Genomic DNA, 18293 nt, shown 5'->3' with positions numbered 1-18293 from the left:
AGTGACTAGTACTAGTTCTTCTTTTGAAGCTAAAAATCCGACTAATAAATAAGAATCTAGACGAGACGGGCTAGATTTAGGGGCATATTAACAAATCGGTGGCCACAATTGGAACGGACATGTAAATAGCAGGAAATTCCTTAAGTGATTAAGATTTGTTCACAAAAATTAATTTTTCATTTTTCATTTGCAATCACATATTTTATTAAAACTTTAATTCTCATTAATGACATTGTTTTCAAGTTTGTTAATTTTCTCAAGAAACCGATGCCATTTATGAAATATTGAGTGCCCGTAATTCAGACAGTAGAAAAATTTCTTTTTGGTCATAATGAGGCAATGTAGTTAGAAAATGTGAGTTTTTTCTTTTATTTTAATAATACATATTTATGATTATATTTATATATAACTTATTGACTTCTAAACTAAAGAACGTTTGAAGTTCATTAATGACGTGACTTGATAATTGCAAGTCACTTCTCATGTATGATTTGTGAAAACTCTAAAAGTCTTTCAACTATGGACTTTTTACATTCTACGTGGCATCATTCGATGAGGCGATTCAACTTTTACAATTTGTGTAGATAGATATATAAATGGTCATTCAACTACGGACTTCTAGGCGAAGACCCGCACCATGTGTTGGCTATGATTTATTGTTAGGTAGTCGAATTACTAGTGCAATGTGCAAGCTACTATTTAAAATGATTCATCTAATTAAAATTATTTATTTTTTGAATTTAAAATATACGATCGTAAGTTTGTAATTATACAACTTTTTTTCTTTTTAATATTTAGAGCTAAAAATATATTGAACTATTCCACTTGAACCAACTTTAAGTGGACCCTTTTAAGTCACCATGAAAATTTAAAATCAATTATAATATGAATATCAATACAATAAGTCTTCTGCAAAATATTTTTTGGCTTTATAAGTTCCAATCATGCTGTGTTAACATATAATTATGCCACGTGTCATTTACTACTCAGTAGAATTTTAAAGATCACTTCATAAGAGACAACTATATATATATATATATATATATATATCACAACATTCTCTGTCTACTCATGCATTCGGCGCATTGCATGAGTTAATTAATGATACTTTTAAAATGTGAATGATAAAAATAATATATGTAATTTGATAAAAGCTATCGTTGCTAACTACTATCGCATGTAATCACCGATGTGAAAATAGTCAAGGTAGTATCGATTAGGAGTGCTTCTGTATGTGGTACTCATAGATGACCCTCTCTTTTATCTTATCCATGTTCTTGCTCACCGAGTTCTGTTTAGGAAAAATAACACGAAAAGAAAAGAAAAATATTAATTTGATTCTCTATAATACTTTCATAATGTCTTCTTAAATTTAAATTTAACATAACCAATACAAGCAATCATTTAAGTAGTAGACTTTTAGACTTCTGAATCATATATGCTGCTGCAATTTTGCACCAAATGTCTCACTTCCATTAGTCGTGCCCTGAAAAGTCACTCAACGCGAGAGCATGTTCATCCTACATGGCACCTTCCGAATCGTCGCTCCAGCTTTTAGTATTATTCATAGATTTTGCCTTTTGCCATATTTATGATTAAATAAGTACAGTTTATGAGAAAAGGAGTTGGTGCAGCCTCCTCCATCTACAACCAAGAAATGTTAAATTTAGTTTTTATAAATGAGACCTCTATATTTTTTCTCTCTTTTCTGTAACTGAAAAAAAGTTAGTTGGGACGGACGTGAGCTCTCAGCCAACCCATCTATTATCTGTTATAAGTTATTAAAATAAGATCATTGGTATAATGTGATGAGAGGTCTTTGTTGGGGTCATGAAAATCTACCTTGTCAGGATTTTGACAATTTTATAAGTTTTTGGTTGGCCGAACTTTTGTTTCCTATATTAAATATATAAAATATATAACATAAACATAAAAATTGCTTGATATAAGGTGGATAAATAATAAGTTATTAATATATAATACTATACAAACTATAAATACAATTAATCATGATTATAGAGTATTTTTAAAATATATTTATCAAAAAATAACTATAAAAGAAAGGCATGCTCAAAGCGTTGGAAGACTAGTTTTGTATTATGCCTTCCTATCTTCCCATGCACTTGTAGAGGACTTCTGCAAGTTTTCTGTACATGTCATGCTTCAAGTACAGCATCTCCACCTTTTTCCTTCCTTTCATCCCCATCTGCGCCCTAGCTTGCGGGTTCCTAAGCAAAAGCCGGAGGTTCTCAGCTAGAACTTTTGTCCCGGAACGACCTGTTGGGTGAAGCAGCCCAGTCTTGTTGTGCTCGATTATCTCTTTCGTGCCTCCAGCATCTGTCCCGAGCACCTGTTCAATTTGACCAGGGCATAAATGTTCAGCCAGTAAAACCGGGAAGATGGAATGTGCGGACTAAATAAGTTCAAGCGGGAAATAAACCGAAGAACTATGGCGGGAAACCCAGTCATCCATGTCTAATGTGAAAAGAACGCATGCTTATATAAGGCTAAAGAGGTAATTTACTGTACCGGAAGGCCGTAAGCCATCGCTTCGATTGTGACTCTCCCAAATGTTTCTCCGACTCCCTGTAACTCAGTTTAAAGGGCACTTTATACAAGTAAAACAACCATTGACTAGACGAAAGTGAATGTTGTTTGGAATCTACAAGTTGAATCTTAACGCACCTGAGAATTCATGACATAAACATCTGCAGCAGAGTAAAGCGAAGCGACACGTGTTGTTGCCAGAGTCCACAACACCGACCTCGAAAAGTCCGGATGCTTGGATAAGAAGCTCAGGATTCCCTCGATATAAGTAGCCTTGTTACTTTTCGATGCAACTGAACCAATCAGAATTTTTAGATTTGGCTCATGTCTTGCAGTATCATCAGATAGTGCTTTCCTTCTTCCATTTAGTAAAGCGCTAGCGCCCCTATAGAGTAAGGCTCTTCTGTTCTCAAGAGAAGACTCGACGTAGTTGGGTATATTGTCTGATTGGGAGCTAATCAAGTCTGGGAATGACGCTCTCGAGTGGAACCTTCTAATTGACAATCTATCATCTTCCTGTCCAAGTTCGAGAGTGCGTAGTTGTGAAGTGTTATTCTCAATCACCAGGAGTGCTGATTCAAGAAGCAGGAGCTGGCCTTTTCCAGAATTTATACTGCTCAACGAAATCACAAGCATGTCGTTATCAGTCAGTCCCATCTCTTTCCTAACTGAATCCCGCAGCTGCTGCCTCTTCTTCTTCATCTTCTTGACGGTGATAGACGGAGTGTTAAGAGAAGAAGGAATGCCCGCTGCTAAAGCCAACTCTTCATTAACAGAGAGTGGTACAACCATAGGTGGAGACGTCAGTTCGATGTTCTCTTCTTCGCACCAGGCCAGCCATTGCTCAGCCTGCAGCTCGGAGATAAATATCAACATTTTCACTCTGTCAAGAGCCGTTTTTGACCGCTCGAAGTATATCCGTCGATTTTCCATTATCCACCAAGCAATTCGATTTGTACCTGCAGGAAAATAGTTGGTGTACTGTTCTGCACAGCATTACAGGTAATACGAATCGCAAAAAGCAAAAGTTAGTTGCTAGTTTCTGGTAATTACTGTGGCTCTTCGGAGAACTGCCAGAAAGTAAAGGAGAATGCCGGATATGTAAGAGGAAATTGCATAGAACGAGGGATTGAATATTAACAGTTACGCAAAACAAGGCCCTGAAGAGAACCATGAATTGAAATATGCAACTACAGAGGCTTGACTGGGACAGACATTCCGGAAATTTCTGATTTCACCGAGCACACGATATGGTACGTACTAAAAGGAGGGACATGGTAATGATTTAAGTAGATTATCCCAATTTTAGAAAAGGTACTTACCGATCCACTTGGCACAGGCTGCTGATCCTGCAATGACAAGATCACAGTCCATTGCATAGATAAAGCTGAACTTGGACCTATCATTGAGCACCTTGATCCCTCTCCGAGCCAGCTCGGCCATCAGCCCACCCTTCTTGTTCAAAACAACAGCTGAAACATCTGCCCCGCAGTTCAAAAGTTCAGTCGCCAACTCCATCATCGACAGTGGAGCCCCGGTCATTGAGAGCTCATGGAGAATTAACAGGAATCTCCTCGACCGAATGAGTCGGGCGAAATCCCCATCCCTGTCACAGGTTCCCAATCTTCTCTTGGGATCCATAGAGAGTATTTTGTCCTCCATCGATCCAAATGGACCAACAAACCACCCAAAGGTACTGTTTTTATCAAGAATTTCTTTCTCAGGCATGCCTAATGTAAAGTTTTGCGATTCCGGTATTACTTTCCGTTTGCTCAGTGCTTTACCATGGGAGCGTCGGCTGGATCTCTGGTTCCTCTTTCTCAAGATGCTCGAACTAGACGTACCATCGTACTCTCTTCGCCGCACGGTTACGCCAATTTCTCTATTGTCTGCAATGTTGACTGCCGAAGAAGTGACGTTGGCAATAAAGTTCTTCCTTTCAGAACTTACAGACTTAATAACAAGTATGATTTCATCTTCCCGGTAACCCCAGACTTTATCCTTCTTTTCGCTCCGAGCCCAGCCCGACAGAATACGAGGCGTCAGACAAGTACATAGAGCAATACGTCATAAGAACCAGCACAGCAACAAGACTTTCTTCCGGCCCCACCGCAGACCCCTCCAACCACCTCTACCACCGTCTCTTCTTAGAATTCGGAGCAAGGTCGGACTCCTGTGAGGGGGCGACCACCCCGGTAATGTGGAACCATAGGCACCATTACCCTGTCTCGAAGAGGACTGTCTCACTACTGTAACTTGCAGATCTCCTATGCTCACAACTGCCTGCATCAGTTCGTCTCTGCTTCGGGAGAGGGGCTGCTTCAAGAGAACCAACCCCAAGTGCTCTGCTTGAGGCTGCCAACGCACTGGTCCACTTCCGCTCGGACTACGACGTGAAATTCAGTACTGGGGATGTTGACTTCTTATATACTTCATCCACAAGCAAACCGGAGACTAGAAGCTTAATCAACAAGTTACAAGGAGCTGTAACTCTTCGATTAAGTTTCAAAACTGTGCTAAATAATATACGAAGCCGGAGAATTTGTATCACTAAAGATCAGATGCAGAGAAATATGAGGGTTGGGGACAAGCAGAGAATAATCAGTTGAAGATGAAGAAAGAGTTTCTAAAAGAACATATTCCCAGTTAGTTGGTAGGTATATTTTGATGGAATATTAAATTTTGCTCCCTATACTTTTGCGTCCATCCTGTAGTTTCTATAGCAAAGATTCACTCCATGATGTTTGGAGTTCGGGACAATTTTGCAAACCGATCTCATACTTCTTTTTTATATGGGTTCTACTTTTGCCGAGATTCCAAAGTTGTGCAGTGTTCCTAAGAACTCGATAATATTGCCATGTCCTACGTTCTTCAATCTTCACTATTCGATACAGCTTTGGAGCCATTATCAGATAATAAAAGCAACGATTTCGCCTGATTGACTGCGCAATCTATATACAGTAGAAAATCAAGCGTGGGTTTAATGGGTCGCCATGGTTGGAGAGTGAAACAGAATCAAAACTTCAGGGTATACAATTACATTTTAAGAACTCAAGGGGCACAAAGCATATATATGTTTATTGAACAACTGATATCTCTAAAAAATTTATTCGACATCCTTATTGTTAGTTGAGGTTTACAAAATAGTGTGCATTCGTTCATTTAGCAATTTAATAATTCCTCAAAGATGTTACTTAAAACAATTTGAAAAGTATTTTGTAATTCCAATTTCAGTTTTTGAAATTTTAAAAAGATAAAATTCCTCTTAAAATACAAGTAGTCTAACTGATATATATATATATATATATTAATTATATATTTTATATAAAAAAACTAGTTTGATCCGTTTACTTTGCTATTCTTATTAAATGGATTGACCGTAGAGCTGTCCTATCTATGAAAACTACGGTTTACCGGCCAGAACTCAAAATTGTTTTGATGATCGGTCTTCTCTCTTGTTCTCTTCGTTAATTCCTTTTCTATTGTATATACATATATAAATGATCATGTTCTTGGCAACAAACACAAGTATGCCAATTCATATAATGATGATAGCCGACGAGGACTTAGGAATTAACTAGTCGACGTTCAATGAATTTCAAAGTTTTAACGGTCATATGCTGATCCATCTCTATTGAAATTTTATAGATTTTATATTTGAAAGATTTGGTAAACTGAATTTTGAAATACTGGCCTTTTGTTTGATGAAACAAATTGAGTCGTGGATATTCTAGTGTTGGGAAAAGGCTAACCAAAACTCCCAGAATTCACAGTCTTTTCCCGAATGCGTAAATTAAATAGCAAACCTCGAAATAAGGTAAAGAAAATTTAGCCCAAGAATACCAAGATTTTTAACGTGGAAAACCCCTAGGTGTAAGGGGAAAAACCACGAGACTGAGCCAGCAAAACTTCCACTATCAACAAGTAGCAGGATAGATAGTTTCTTTTCCGATATAATCAGAGGATACAATGCCAATTAATCATCAAGAAATAATTCTTGGATAACCTAGAAATTCTTCACCAAGATAATTGGTGGATAACCGAAACAATCTCACCAAAAGGGATCGAAAAAGGGCTGCTGGATGGGCAGCCAAATAAGCGCCCATTGATGAGTTAAACGTATCAAGACGAAGCTTATACGACCAGGAATCACCATCTGAAGTTTCGCAGAAAACGGATCACAACTCGCCTCCCAATTGACTCCCGAAGCACCTTAGCAACCTGCACAATTCTGCAGAATTTTCTCCAGCTCTGTCACGTCCTTGCTCAGCTCTGTTCTACACAGAAAAACAGCTCTGTGTCGTGCCATTCTATGCCCTCAAAACATGACTTCCTTTTGGTGGGTTATGGGCCATAAAGCCCACATAATCTGTTAGGAGAAGGCTAACCAAAACTCACCGAATTCACAATCTTTTCCTGAATGCTTAAATTAAATAGGCAACCTCGAAATAAGAAAGAAAATTTTCCCAACACCTACGAAATAGTTCATCCCAATCGACATTTCGCAAGGTCCCTCAAATTCAAATCAAAAGAACCCTTTACAATTTCTGACAAATATTCATCCTCCAAAAACTATATTAATCCAGCTTCCGCCACTTGGTGCTTCTTGATATCGTAGGTAAATTTTTACCTAGTATATCTTGTGTAATAATCAACTTGATATCGTAGCGCAAGTTGACTCAGGGCTGGTTAAGCTCGGTGTTAGACAATCTTAATGACCTCCTTCTCATTCAACTTTCATAAACGGTCATACATGGAGCTAAAATAACCATTAAGCTGCTTACCTTCCAAGCAAAGTCATTACTATTAAAGAGCAACCCGTGACTAAGCAGAGTGAGGCTCATCAATCTGCATTTCTGATATTCCTGCAGAGTCCCTCAGACTATCGCCGGATATCTGGCTGTGTCCACATTTACGGGTTTTGTGTCACTTTCATATCTCAAATCATTCTGTACTGTTTGGATAAAGTTCCCTCATGGTTATCCTGGAATGGACTCTGTACTTATCATGCTTGAATCATCTCTCAGCATCCCAGACTCAGCTGATTCCTCGTTTGGAAATGGAGAAGCTCAAAATTTGTCATCTCATTAATCCAAGGAGTGAACCCCTCTCTTGATATCATCAGCTTTGTATCAAGTCTGAGCACGTTGAAGGAGAGGGGCGCTGGGGGCCGACCCCAGCTACCACCGCCCCCGGCGAGGTCGTCAGCGGACCTATAGAAGGAACTCTTGCTGGGATTCAAGCCGATGCCGAAATGCAGAAACTCTCGCCGGGATTCAACCTAGAAGGAACTTCTTTGTATGTGCCTGATATGAGATTTATGCAAGTGTCAGAGCTCAGAGTATAACAGTGAATGCACCAGAACCAAAAAGAACAGAGAATAGAGTATGCATTCAGAGAGGGAGAAGGGCGGCCTCAGCAGATAGAAGAAGAAATAAACGCTGAGAGGGAAGCTGATATTTCAAGATACCTGCTGATGGCGAGACGATGAGCAGCAATGCAGCATGCCATGAATCCATCTTGTTATATGCATAGATACCCTCTCTCTCTCCCCCTATATTCCCTCGTAAAGAATTGGGACAGTTTGTTTTGATATGAAAATCCCATGGAATCGGAAATGGAATCATTGATTCCCACTGTTGATGTTTGTTAACCAAAAATTCGCTTCCAATTGCCCCATATGCAACAATCCATCCCCCCCATCAACCGAAAATGCAAAAACCCCCCACATAGTCGGGTGTAAAGATCTCGATGTGGTTAACAATCAAACGAAGAGAAAGCAAACCCCTTCTAATGGGAAAGGAGAAACCTTCACAAGCAGCGTCATAGTACAATTCACTAATCCACTATAAAGAATGGAGATTACAAGATATAAAGATTTAGTTTCGCTCGACTCCCACCCGAGATCGCTACACCAAGAACCCTAGATCTCTTTCCCAAGCTCTCTCCTTTTTCTCTCGATTAGTCTCTCTATGATATCTCTCTATTTTATTAGATACAAGCTTAAATGGAAACAAAACTCGACAATATTAGAAGGAGATCTCACCCAAAATCTTCCCAAATGTACCGTAACAGAGTCGTGCTACAGTACAAAGTTAATAGAGCCGAATAGAGGAAATGTGCAGCAGCACTTCGAGTGCTTCGCTGCAGCACAAAGTTAACAGACTTCCTTCCAAAGTGGCTCGCTTGCTCCCAAGCCTTCTTCATTTGCTCGTCTTCGTCGATTCCTTCATTGTTTATTGAGTCTTCATGTTCCCTTGGTCAAATGTGAGACATCTCATTACAGAGTGAATTAGAGGTAGGAATCAAAATTCTAAAACTCAAAATAATTTCGTGAAAATCTGAACAAACTCCCCACCTCTGCAACTTATAACTGCCAAAAATATATTATTTAAACCAAAAATATATTGTTATGTTTCCAATTCCGTCCTATTCCGTTTCTGTTTCCTCATAAGACACGAGATTGAGATTGAATATCTACGTTTCATTGAGTCCTAGGGTTGCTGATAGACAACGCTGATATAATGACAAGAAGAGAAGGAAAATATCTCTATGGTAAATATCGAAAAACTCATAAACTAGAAGATTACAATATCTCGAGATAATCTCGATATATCTAGAAGAAGAAAGTGTATCTTGGGTATCTCTCGATACTCCCCCTCAAGTTGGAGCATGATTATGATGAATGCCCAACTTGCCGAGGAGAAACGTAAACCGATCTCGACCCATATATCTGCGAGCTACAGTCTGGTTGGAACATGTGCAGTGGCGATGACCCGAGATTGGATGTGTTCACGAACAAAATAACAATTTGTCTCTATATCTTTGGTCCTCTAGTGAAACACAGGATTAGCCACAATGTGTAAGGCAACCTGATTATCGCAGAACAAACGCGTAGGGCGAGTAGTCCGAACTTCAAGAGAGCTCAGTAAGCTATGTAGCCAAAGTATCTCGCTCACAGTTTTAGCCATAGCCTTATGCTCAGCCTCGGCAGACGATCGAGACACTGTAGTTTGCTTCTTAGTCTTCCAAGAGACCGGTGATCCGCCAAGTGTGATAAAGTATCCCGTAACTGATTGCCTGATTGTAGGGCAACTTGCCCAATCTGAATCACAGTAAGCCACAAGATCTAAAGAATAAGATTTATAGAAATTCATTGTCCCAGTGAGTGCTTCAGATAGTGCACCACTTTCATGGCTGCATCCCAATGCGGTTGACGTGGATCCTGCATGAATTGTGCCAATATGTGCACTGAGTAACATAAACCCGGTCTGGTGATAGTCAGATAAATTAATCGACCAATCAAACGTCTATATCTGCTTGCGTCTTCAAGTCATGAGCCTGAGCCAGCCATTAGCCCATGATTATGCTCCATGGGAAAATGAGTAGGTCGAGACTCCAACATCCCGCACTCAGTTAAAATACGAGTCACCTCAATTCTTAAGAAATACTTCAATAGACTAAGGTCTTTGATTCGGAAACACTGATTAAGGTACTTCTTAAAGGAAGTACAATTCACTGAACTATTGCCAACCATAATAAGATCATCCACATAAATCCCAGAAAAATATCTCCTTTTGAATAAATAAATAATGAATGATCGGCACCAGATTGCTGAAATCCATATCTTCACAATGCATTCGCGAATTTAGAATACCAATTGTGTGAAGCTTGTCGAAGACCATAAAGAGACTTTTGGAGACGACAGACAACCCTTCTTCTATGTGAGGAAAATCCAGGTGGTAGCTTCATGTATACATCTTCATTCGGATCTCCATGTAGAAAGGCATTCTTGACGCAGCGTACACACGAGTAACCTGTCACAGACCCGTTGATTCCGCAGAATACCGGAACTCCAACCTTCAACTCCCTATTGATTTTTCGAATACCTAGGTAATTGACATCCAACTCGGATCGAATTCAAGAATTGGGCAAAGATCACAAAAGCTCCAATTTGTATTGATAATCAAAACAACAACCGTCTTAACCCTAGGGTTTTACAAAGCTTAAATAGAAATTAAAAACGCCTAAATTACACGAAAGACTTAAACTTTTTCTAAAAATGCAAAAAATGTCCTAATAACATTAAAATGCCATTTTGAGGCCCTAAATGATGGAATTCGTCTTAAATCTCGTTTATTCACAGCCTGTTTGGCTGTGAGTTTTGCTTTGGAGGCTGTTTCCCTCGAAACAGGGTCGTCATAACCTATTTTTCTCGAGATACTAATTTGCCACGTCTTCTGTTGCATCAATTCTGCACATCCATTTGGTGTATCTCCTAGCCTCTCACAACAGCCACAGTCAATAGACATCTCACAGTAACTAATTTAACTACAAGAGCGAAAGCCTCATGAAAATCAATACCTTCTATCTGAGTGAACTCCTTTGCAACTAATCGTGCCTTATAGCGTTCTATACTGTCGTTTGCACGTTGCTTTACTTTCTACACCCATTTGGGTCGCTTGCTCGAAGGTAACGTCTCCAATATCCAGGTTCAATTCAACTCCAATGCTCGTATTTCTTCTGCCATTGCCGCTTTCCATTGTGGATCATTAACTGCTTCTCGATATGTCCTAGGCTTGACATCCAAATCAATTTCAGCCAAATAGGATAAATCCAAATTAGTAGAAACTAGTTTGAGCCAAATAAGTCTCAATAGGATACTACATACTTGAGGATTTCGGTAGAATGGGCGAGCAAGGAGGGTAATGTGTGGCAACATGAGTAACAAAATTTTTATCTCTATGATTAGCAAAATTCTTCAAATATGTTGGCACCCGAATTTCTCTACCTGAATGTTGTGAAACTTGAGAACCATTACCCCTGATATCACTTCCAAAGGACCCTCTCAGCTCTGTCTCATTTTGCTGAAGTCGGGTCGGATTGATTTGGTCAGCGGGCTGATATTCCTACACCCGAACTGGGCTTGGCATCCCTGCTGTTGTGTCCAGACTTCGCTGAGGCTCACTGGAGCTATTTGCTTGTGGACTAAACGAAGATATGTGTGGGCTTCCTTGAGGCCTAGCGAGATCGCCTAGTTCTGGGCTGCGTGCAGCCTTTTCCAATCTTCTCCGAAGCCTACTGATGCTGTTCGATTGTGGGCTGGACGGTGACCCATCATGGGCCTCCTCTTGTTCTTCCATCTGATCACTGGCTCATCACATGTCTTCCACCCCCTCAAAATTAACTTTCCCTTCAGCCCACATTTTTGAAAAAAATAGAGGATTGCTCCCTGCCATCTTCGTGCGATCAATTTCCTCAAACAAGAATTTATTCTCAAAAAATTTCACATCCCTTGACACAAAAAATTCTTATTTCTCTAGATCATACATTTGTCATCCTTTCTTTCCATGAGGATACCCCACAAAAATGCATCTTCGAGATCTCTCGGCAAACTTATCTTTGTTACGCGGTCGATGATGAGCATAACACAAAGACCCGAATACCCGCAAATTTGAATAATTCGGTTTTCTCTGAAAAAGGACTTCATAGGGACTCTTGCCTTCCAATATCTGTGTCGGCATCACATTGATCAAATAGGCAGCTGTCGCGACACTTTCTCCCTAGAAACTTGTAAGAAGCGACGCTCGGAATAATACGCATGTGTGACATTGAGTATATGCTTATGTTTTCTTTCCACTCGTCTATTTTGCTGCAGCGTATCTGTACAAGACGTCTGATGCAAAATGCCATTATGAAGAAAGAAATCCTGGAGTTCCCAAGACAAAAATTCCTGTTCGTTATCATTTCATACCACCTTCACCGTGGTTCCAAATTGATTTTTAATCAAATTACAGAAGGCCATCAAACTTTGTCGGGCTTCTGTTTTATCCTTCCACATGTATAACCAAACGACTCTACTATGATCATCCACAATAGTAAAAAAATAACTTGCTCTAGAAATCGTCTTCTCTCTATAAGGACCCCACAAATCACAACGCACAAGATGAAATAGCGATGGAACTTTATTTGAACTCAAATCAAATTGCAAAAGAGTCTATTTAGCCCGAAGACATACATCACAGCTCTTATTCTTCATGTAATTGGAATCAAAATTAATCTCACTTATTCTAATGCCACTGGATAGATGCCCGAGACGTATGTGCTAGATATCTCCCGAACCAGCACCTTGAGCTTGACAAGCCAACTCCTCCGACAATACCAGCCACCGCACGTAGTATACCCCCCCTTGACGCTCACCCAATCCAACCGTCTTCCTTGATATGCGGTCCTGTATAAAACACAACTTCGGTAAGAATGTCACAAAATAATCCATTTCCTTGCTCAACTGACCGACCGAAATCAAGTTGCAATTGAACAAGGGCACAAACAGAACATTCTGCAAAATAAAAGAATTCCCAAGTCGCACAGTTCCCTCATTTGTTGCTCGAGTGGTGTCTCCATTAGGGATATAAAAAGAGAACTTATTTCCAACCGACCTCGAATCATCTAAATAACTCACACATCCAGTCATATGTCTTGAGGCTCCTGTATCAATTATCCATTCTCCTTTTTTTAACAAAAACGAAATTATTATATTTATTGACTAGTGGCTCATTTTTCCCTTCATGTGCTGCGATCATGCTAAGTAATGTCTCCAACTGGGCACTCGACAATCCCAGAAAGGAGTTTCCCGTGCCACTTGGTCTTGCTCCTTCGTGTACATCTCTAGCGAGCGCACTTCCAGCCGCTCGACTTCCACTCCATTCTCCCGATGTAGGTCCATTCTGGCCTGTACCTGTCCTGAACCTCTCCACTGCTGTGCTACAACTTGTCCCGAACTTCTCCACTGTCCATGTGCTCCCTGCTTCCCTTGTCCACTCGTCGCCTTCTTCCCTTTGCTTTTGTTATTTCCTTTTGCAGGTGGACCGTGAAGCATCCGGCACGAGCCCTTGATGTAGCCAGATCGACCACAGTGGTCGCAAATTGGTTTGCCTTCTGCTGTACAACACTGTCCCTGTCGGTTCTCGCTTGTAGTCTTGACAGCGAATGCCCCGAGCTCTACTCTTCCTTTTGTGTGCGTGTTACCTCCTGAGAACGGGAGACTGCAAGTTGATTTTCTTCCTCCGAGACCATCTAGTATATCTTGCTCAGTGTTGGCAAAGGGACGGTCCTGAGAATGTCGGATCGTACCCCTCGAAATTGTTCGTCCAATCCCATCAAGAACTAATATACCTTGTCCTTCTTTCTCTGTGCAGCATACCGTGTGGCAGCTTCACAAGAACATCCCGGCGACTCGAGGTAATTCTCGAGTTCATCCCACAACGTTTTGATTCCCGAATAATATTTTCGAATTGTCATGCGTCCTTGTCGATACAAACAAATGTCAGACTTTAGTTGATATGTCATCGTTTTGTTGCCTTGAGAATACCTCTCCTTGAGGTCGTCCCAAAGCATCTTTGCTTCAGTTGCATAAGCTGCATTTGGTTGAAGCTCCCTCTCTAATCTATTGAAAATCCAAACCAGAACAAGGGATTACACATCTCCCAGCTTTCCAGGTTCGGGTCACCTCGTGGAGGCCTTGGTACCTTGCCTTCTACAAATCTCAGCTTCCCTTTTGCAGTCAATGGATCATCATCGCCCTCAACCATGTCGGGTAATTTTTTCCATTGAGCAGACATGAGGTGATCTGCACTCTTGTGGAATCCGAGCTTCCAATCTTGTAGACTGTAGATTCTTGCATCCCCTTCCCGGAGCTTTCAACTTTTTCTTCCCTCTTCTTCATCTCTCCGTATCAGTTTTCGAGTTTCAGAGGTTCCAGAGAGAGCCTTGCTCTGATACCATCATAAGACACGAGATTGAGATTGAATATTTACGTTTCATTGAATTCCAGGGTTGCTGATAGACAAGGCTGATACAATGACAAGAAGAGAAGGAAAATATCTTTATGGTAAATATCGAAAAACTCCTAAACTAGAAGATTACAATATCTCGAGATAATCTCGATATATCTAGAAGAAGAAAGTGTATCTTGAGTATCTCTCAATATTTCCATTGCCGATTCCAAAGTGTGAACCAAACAGTTGTACCTTCCACTCATTTAATAACTAACAAATTAATTGAACAGTTTCCTTCAAGTCCACGGTCAGGTTCGCTATTCTACACCTATCTATTATTCTCATTTTCAGCGACAAGTTTTCTTATCAATAAAAATAAATGATTAATTTGAAACTAAAACAAGAACCTTCATTAATATCAAACTAAGCATATATAATCTAAGGGTAAATTAACAATTTGGTCACCAAGAGATTCATGTTATATCAAATCAGACATCAAGAAATTTTTTGCATCAAATTGAACCTTGACAGATTAAGTGTATATCAAATGAACCTTCCGTCAGACTTCCATCCAATAATGGATGGAAAAATTTGTCGTGGCATTCTACATCAAGTTGAACAATATGATGTGGCATTTTATATCTGATATGAGTTCCTTCTCTCTCTCTTTCTCCTCTCTGTCAATCGCCCTCACTTTACTCTTCCCCCCTCTCTCTCCCTCTGATTCTCTCTCTATCCTCTCACTCTCACATTCTCCCCCTCGTTCCTCTTCCACAGTCTCCTTGTGATAGGCGGCAATGCATCCCTCCTCCACCAACACGCTCCCCGTTGCAGCCACCATCGACGATGCCGCGCCGCCACCGTCGCGTCCCTTGAGATGCTACTGGACTCTATCAACCACCTACTCTCCCTCCTCCTCCTCTCCTTCCCGATCGCCCGCTCCTTCTTCCGCTAGTGGCAGCTCATCCGCTCCAAGCTCACCTCCCTCCTCTCCTCCCTCTCCTCCTCCCCTCACTGGACCCGTCACCCCCTTTTCTTCTCCACCCTTCTCCCCTCCTTCCTCTCCACCTTCTTCTTCCTTCATTCCTTCTCCCTCCAATGCTCTTTCTCTTTCCGATTCGTCCTTGACAAACTCTTTTCCCCTTTCTCAAGAACGGTTGATACGCACGGAACCAGTCGCAGTCACTTTCGTAGCGTAAAGTTAAAGAGAACAAAGAATTCACAGTGAGATCATGTCACCACTGAAAGTCAGTGTTTTATCTCACTCAATGATTCGATAAGCGCTAGTTTTTCAGTGTTTTATCTCACCGGATGATTCGATCAGAGCTGAGTTTGTCGTAAACTTATAGGTACTCAATTCTCCTATGTGCTACTATGCAGAGAACATCAACAATTCAAAGTTACCACCACAGAATTTTTCCAAGACGCGCACAGAAACCCTATAATTTAACCATCAAACTTCCTCCAAATTACAGTTACAAGTGGGGAGGATCAATAAGATCTCAATAAGAATAGATTCTGCATCCGGGCAGGCTCGATGCACTTGCAAGGGGAGGAGGACAAGGGAGTAGGCGAGGTTGGGGAAAATGGAAAGATTGTCTCGGTGCCGACCCTGGCATCTTGGACCACCGAGATATGTGCTCGGACTGGCGGAGATTCGCAGAAGAACGAAGGCGAAGAAGCCACCTGGGTGGATAATCTCTCACCTCCATAAACCCCCTTGTAAAACACGGAAAGAAGCCATTAGGCAGATGTTATAAAACCGATTCGATAGATGAGTTGAACACCATCAACAGAGCAAAAGTGTCGAAGAAGCTCCAATTGGCAGTGGTCGCGGCAGTCACAACATCCGGGGGGGGGGGGGGGTGGGTGGGATGGGTGCAGGCGACGACTTGTGGATGCAGGAGCCTGCCGACACATGTAGAGGCTGGAAGAAAAGTGAGGGAAATGTGAGAAAATTTTTTTTTATGCCAGAAAGAAATGAGGAATAATAAAAAAAATGGAAGAAAACAATCAACGAGTGCCACATTAGATGTAGAATGCCACATTAGATTTTTCCATCCATTATTGGACGGAAGTCTGATGGAAAGCCCATTTGATGTACACTTAATTTGTTAAAGTTCAATTTGATATAAAAAAATTTGTGAGGTCTGATTTAATGTAATATGAATATCTCAATGACCAAATTGTTAATTTACTCATAATCTAATAATAATTGTAGAACTAATTATCTTATTCAACATGAATTATATATATATATATATAATCATTAATATAGTACAAAGGTTTATCAAGCATATTCAAATGACAAAGTTGTTTTGCTCTAAATTTTGTTTTTGAGCTTTTAATTTTCATGCACTACAAAATATTAATTTTATTTTTGCTTTCATGAATAGTAAATTCATAAAGTTAGTGGTATATGATTAATTTTATATATTCTAAATGTCCTTAATTTCATTAAATTAGTGGCTTCCGATAATCCCTTTTTTTATATTACATAAGTAGTCAATGATTTGTTAATTTTAGTATTCTATCTATGGCAAGGCACCCGTTCGTTATTTCAACGTTATATAATTTATTCAGATTTTTGAAAATCAAACTTGCTTTTAAATTATTTATTTAATTAATTATTCTATTGATAATTTGAACAATATTAATTTAAATTTATTATATTTATGAAATTATGCATTGTCATTCATTTAAACCAAAATTTAGTTGAATTATATACATATTAGGGTTAATAGCTTAAAAAAACATAAACTTTTCATGTTTTATCAATTCTACCATAAACTTTTTTCTTAATCTAAAAATTCACGAACTATCAATTTGATCAATTTTAACACGCTTCAACTTTTCCATTAATTTAAACGAGAATCGATGGCTAGACCCTCTGACCGGGCTAGCTGAGGTCACCGGCAACCTTATAGGGTGGCGGTGGGCCCCCTTGAAACCCTCAATGCCCAAATTTTTAAAAAATCAAAAGTAAAATCAAGAAAAAGAATGAAGGGGTAGGTGGTGGGAGCCTCATCGGCGGCCACCATACCCCTAATTGCGATAATCGGAGACCTCTGTCATCATGGGCAACCTAACTGGGCGGGGTTGTCGTTGAGGCCCATTGATTAAAATATGGAAGTCATGCTAGCATTAATATCAAATTGATAATTTGTGTATTTTTAGGTCAAAAAAAGTTTGTATTAGAATTGATAAAATGTGAAAAGTTTATTTTTTTTGGGCAATCAATCCTATATATTAATCTACATATTAGATTGTATCTAGAAACTGATTTCTACATTTCTCAATAACTTTCTAAATGATATTAGTTCAAAAGAGCTTGCTCTTATATACAAAACTAAATAGTGTATTTTACTGTATATATAATATACGGATATATGGATACTATGATTAAAATGTAATTTGTAATTATATATATAATTTCAAATTATAAATATCAAGTATAGTGAGAAACATATAATTTTTAAAAATTTTATAATAATATAAGAAATTTTAATTAAAAATCATTATAGATGAAGCAAATTAAATGAAGATTCTAACGGTATTAAATATAACGCTTGTAGGAGTCAGTATATTACATATTATATAGGATAGGAGCCCTCCGTCCCTATTAATTACTTGTAGGAGTTAGTATAGTATAATTATATAGGTTATTAAAGCTAGCTCCTACAATGAGAGCCCTCCGTTCGTGCGACGAGAATTTATGCATAGGATTTTTTGACATTTTTTCAACTCGTCATCAATTGTATCTTCGCGTTCTGCAATTAATAATATAATAATGATTGTGCATGCATCTTGATTTATTTAATTTATTATTTATTTATATGAATATATGGAAAAATACAAACCAGTCCTGTCTTTCCATATGCCATCACTGCTCCGCGTCACGAACTGTTAAAGGGACGTGCATGATTAGTTGTTCATAAGCTACTCTCCCTCTAGAAAAGGAAAAGCCAA

At 39.5% G+C, this 18293-nt stretch overlaps 1 protein-coding gene and 1 long non-coding RNA gene across 2 annotated transcripts; both read right to left on the bottom strand.

Annotated features, from left to right (window-relative positions):
* Positions 1 to 1945: 1945 nt before the first annotated feature.
* LOC116200418 lies at positions 1946 to 4614 on the bottom strand (the record flags this gene model as incomplete). The annotated part of the gene is made up of 4 exons (XM_031531263.1): positions 1946 to 2350; positions 2530 to 2586; positions 2686 to 3533; positions 3870 to 4614. Coding segments are annotated over 4 exons (1893 nt in total), but the record flags the coding sequence as incomplete, so codon positions are not given.
* Positions 4615 to 6472: 1858 nt separating this feature from the next.
* Positions 6473 to 8951, bottom strand: LOC116202050. The gene is made up of 2 exons (XR_004155977.1): positions 8018 to 8951; positions 6473 to 7853 (listed from the first exon to the last, which is right to left on the bottom strand). It is a non-coding gene; the product is annotated as an uncharacterized LOC116202050 (long non-coding RNA).
* Between the last annotated feature and the right edge of the window lie 9342 nt (positions 8952 to 18293).

Source organism: Punica granatum, chromosome 3 (genome assembly GCF_007655135.1).
Source record: "Punica granatum isolate Tunisia-2019 chromosome 3, ASM765513v2, whole genome shotgun sequence".
Classification (NCBI taxonomy): Eukaryota; Viridiplantae; Streptophyta; class Magnoliopsida; order Myrtales; family Lythraceae; genus Punica; species Punica granatum.
The sequence above is the reverse complement of the archived record's forward strand: the minus strand, read 5'-3'. Positions and strand labels throughout refer to the sequence as shown.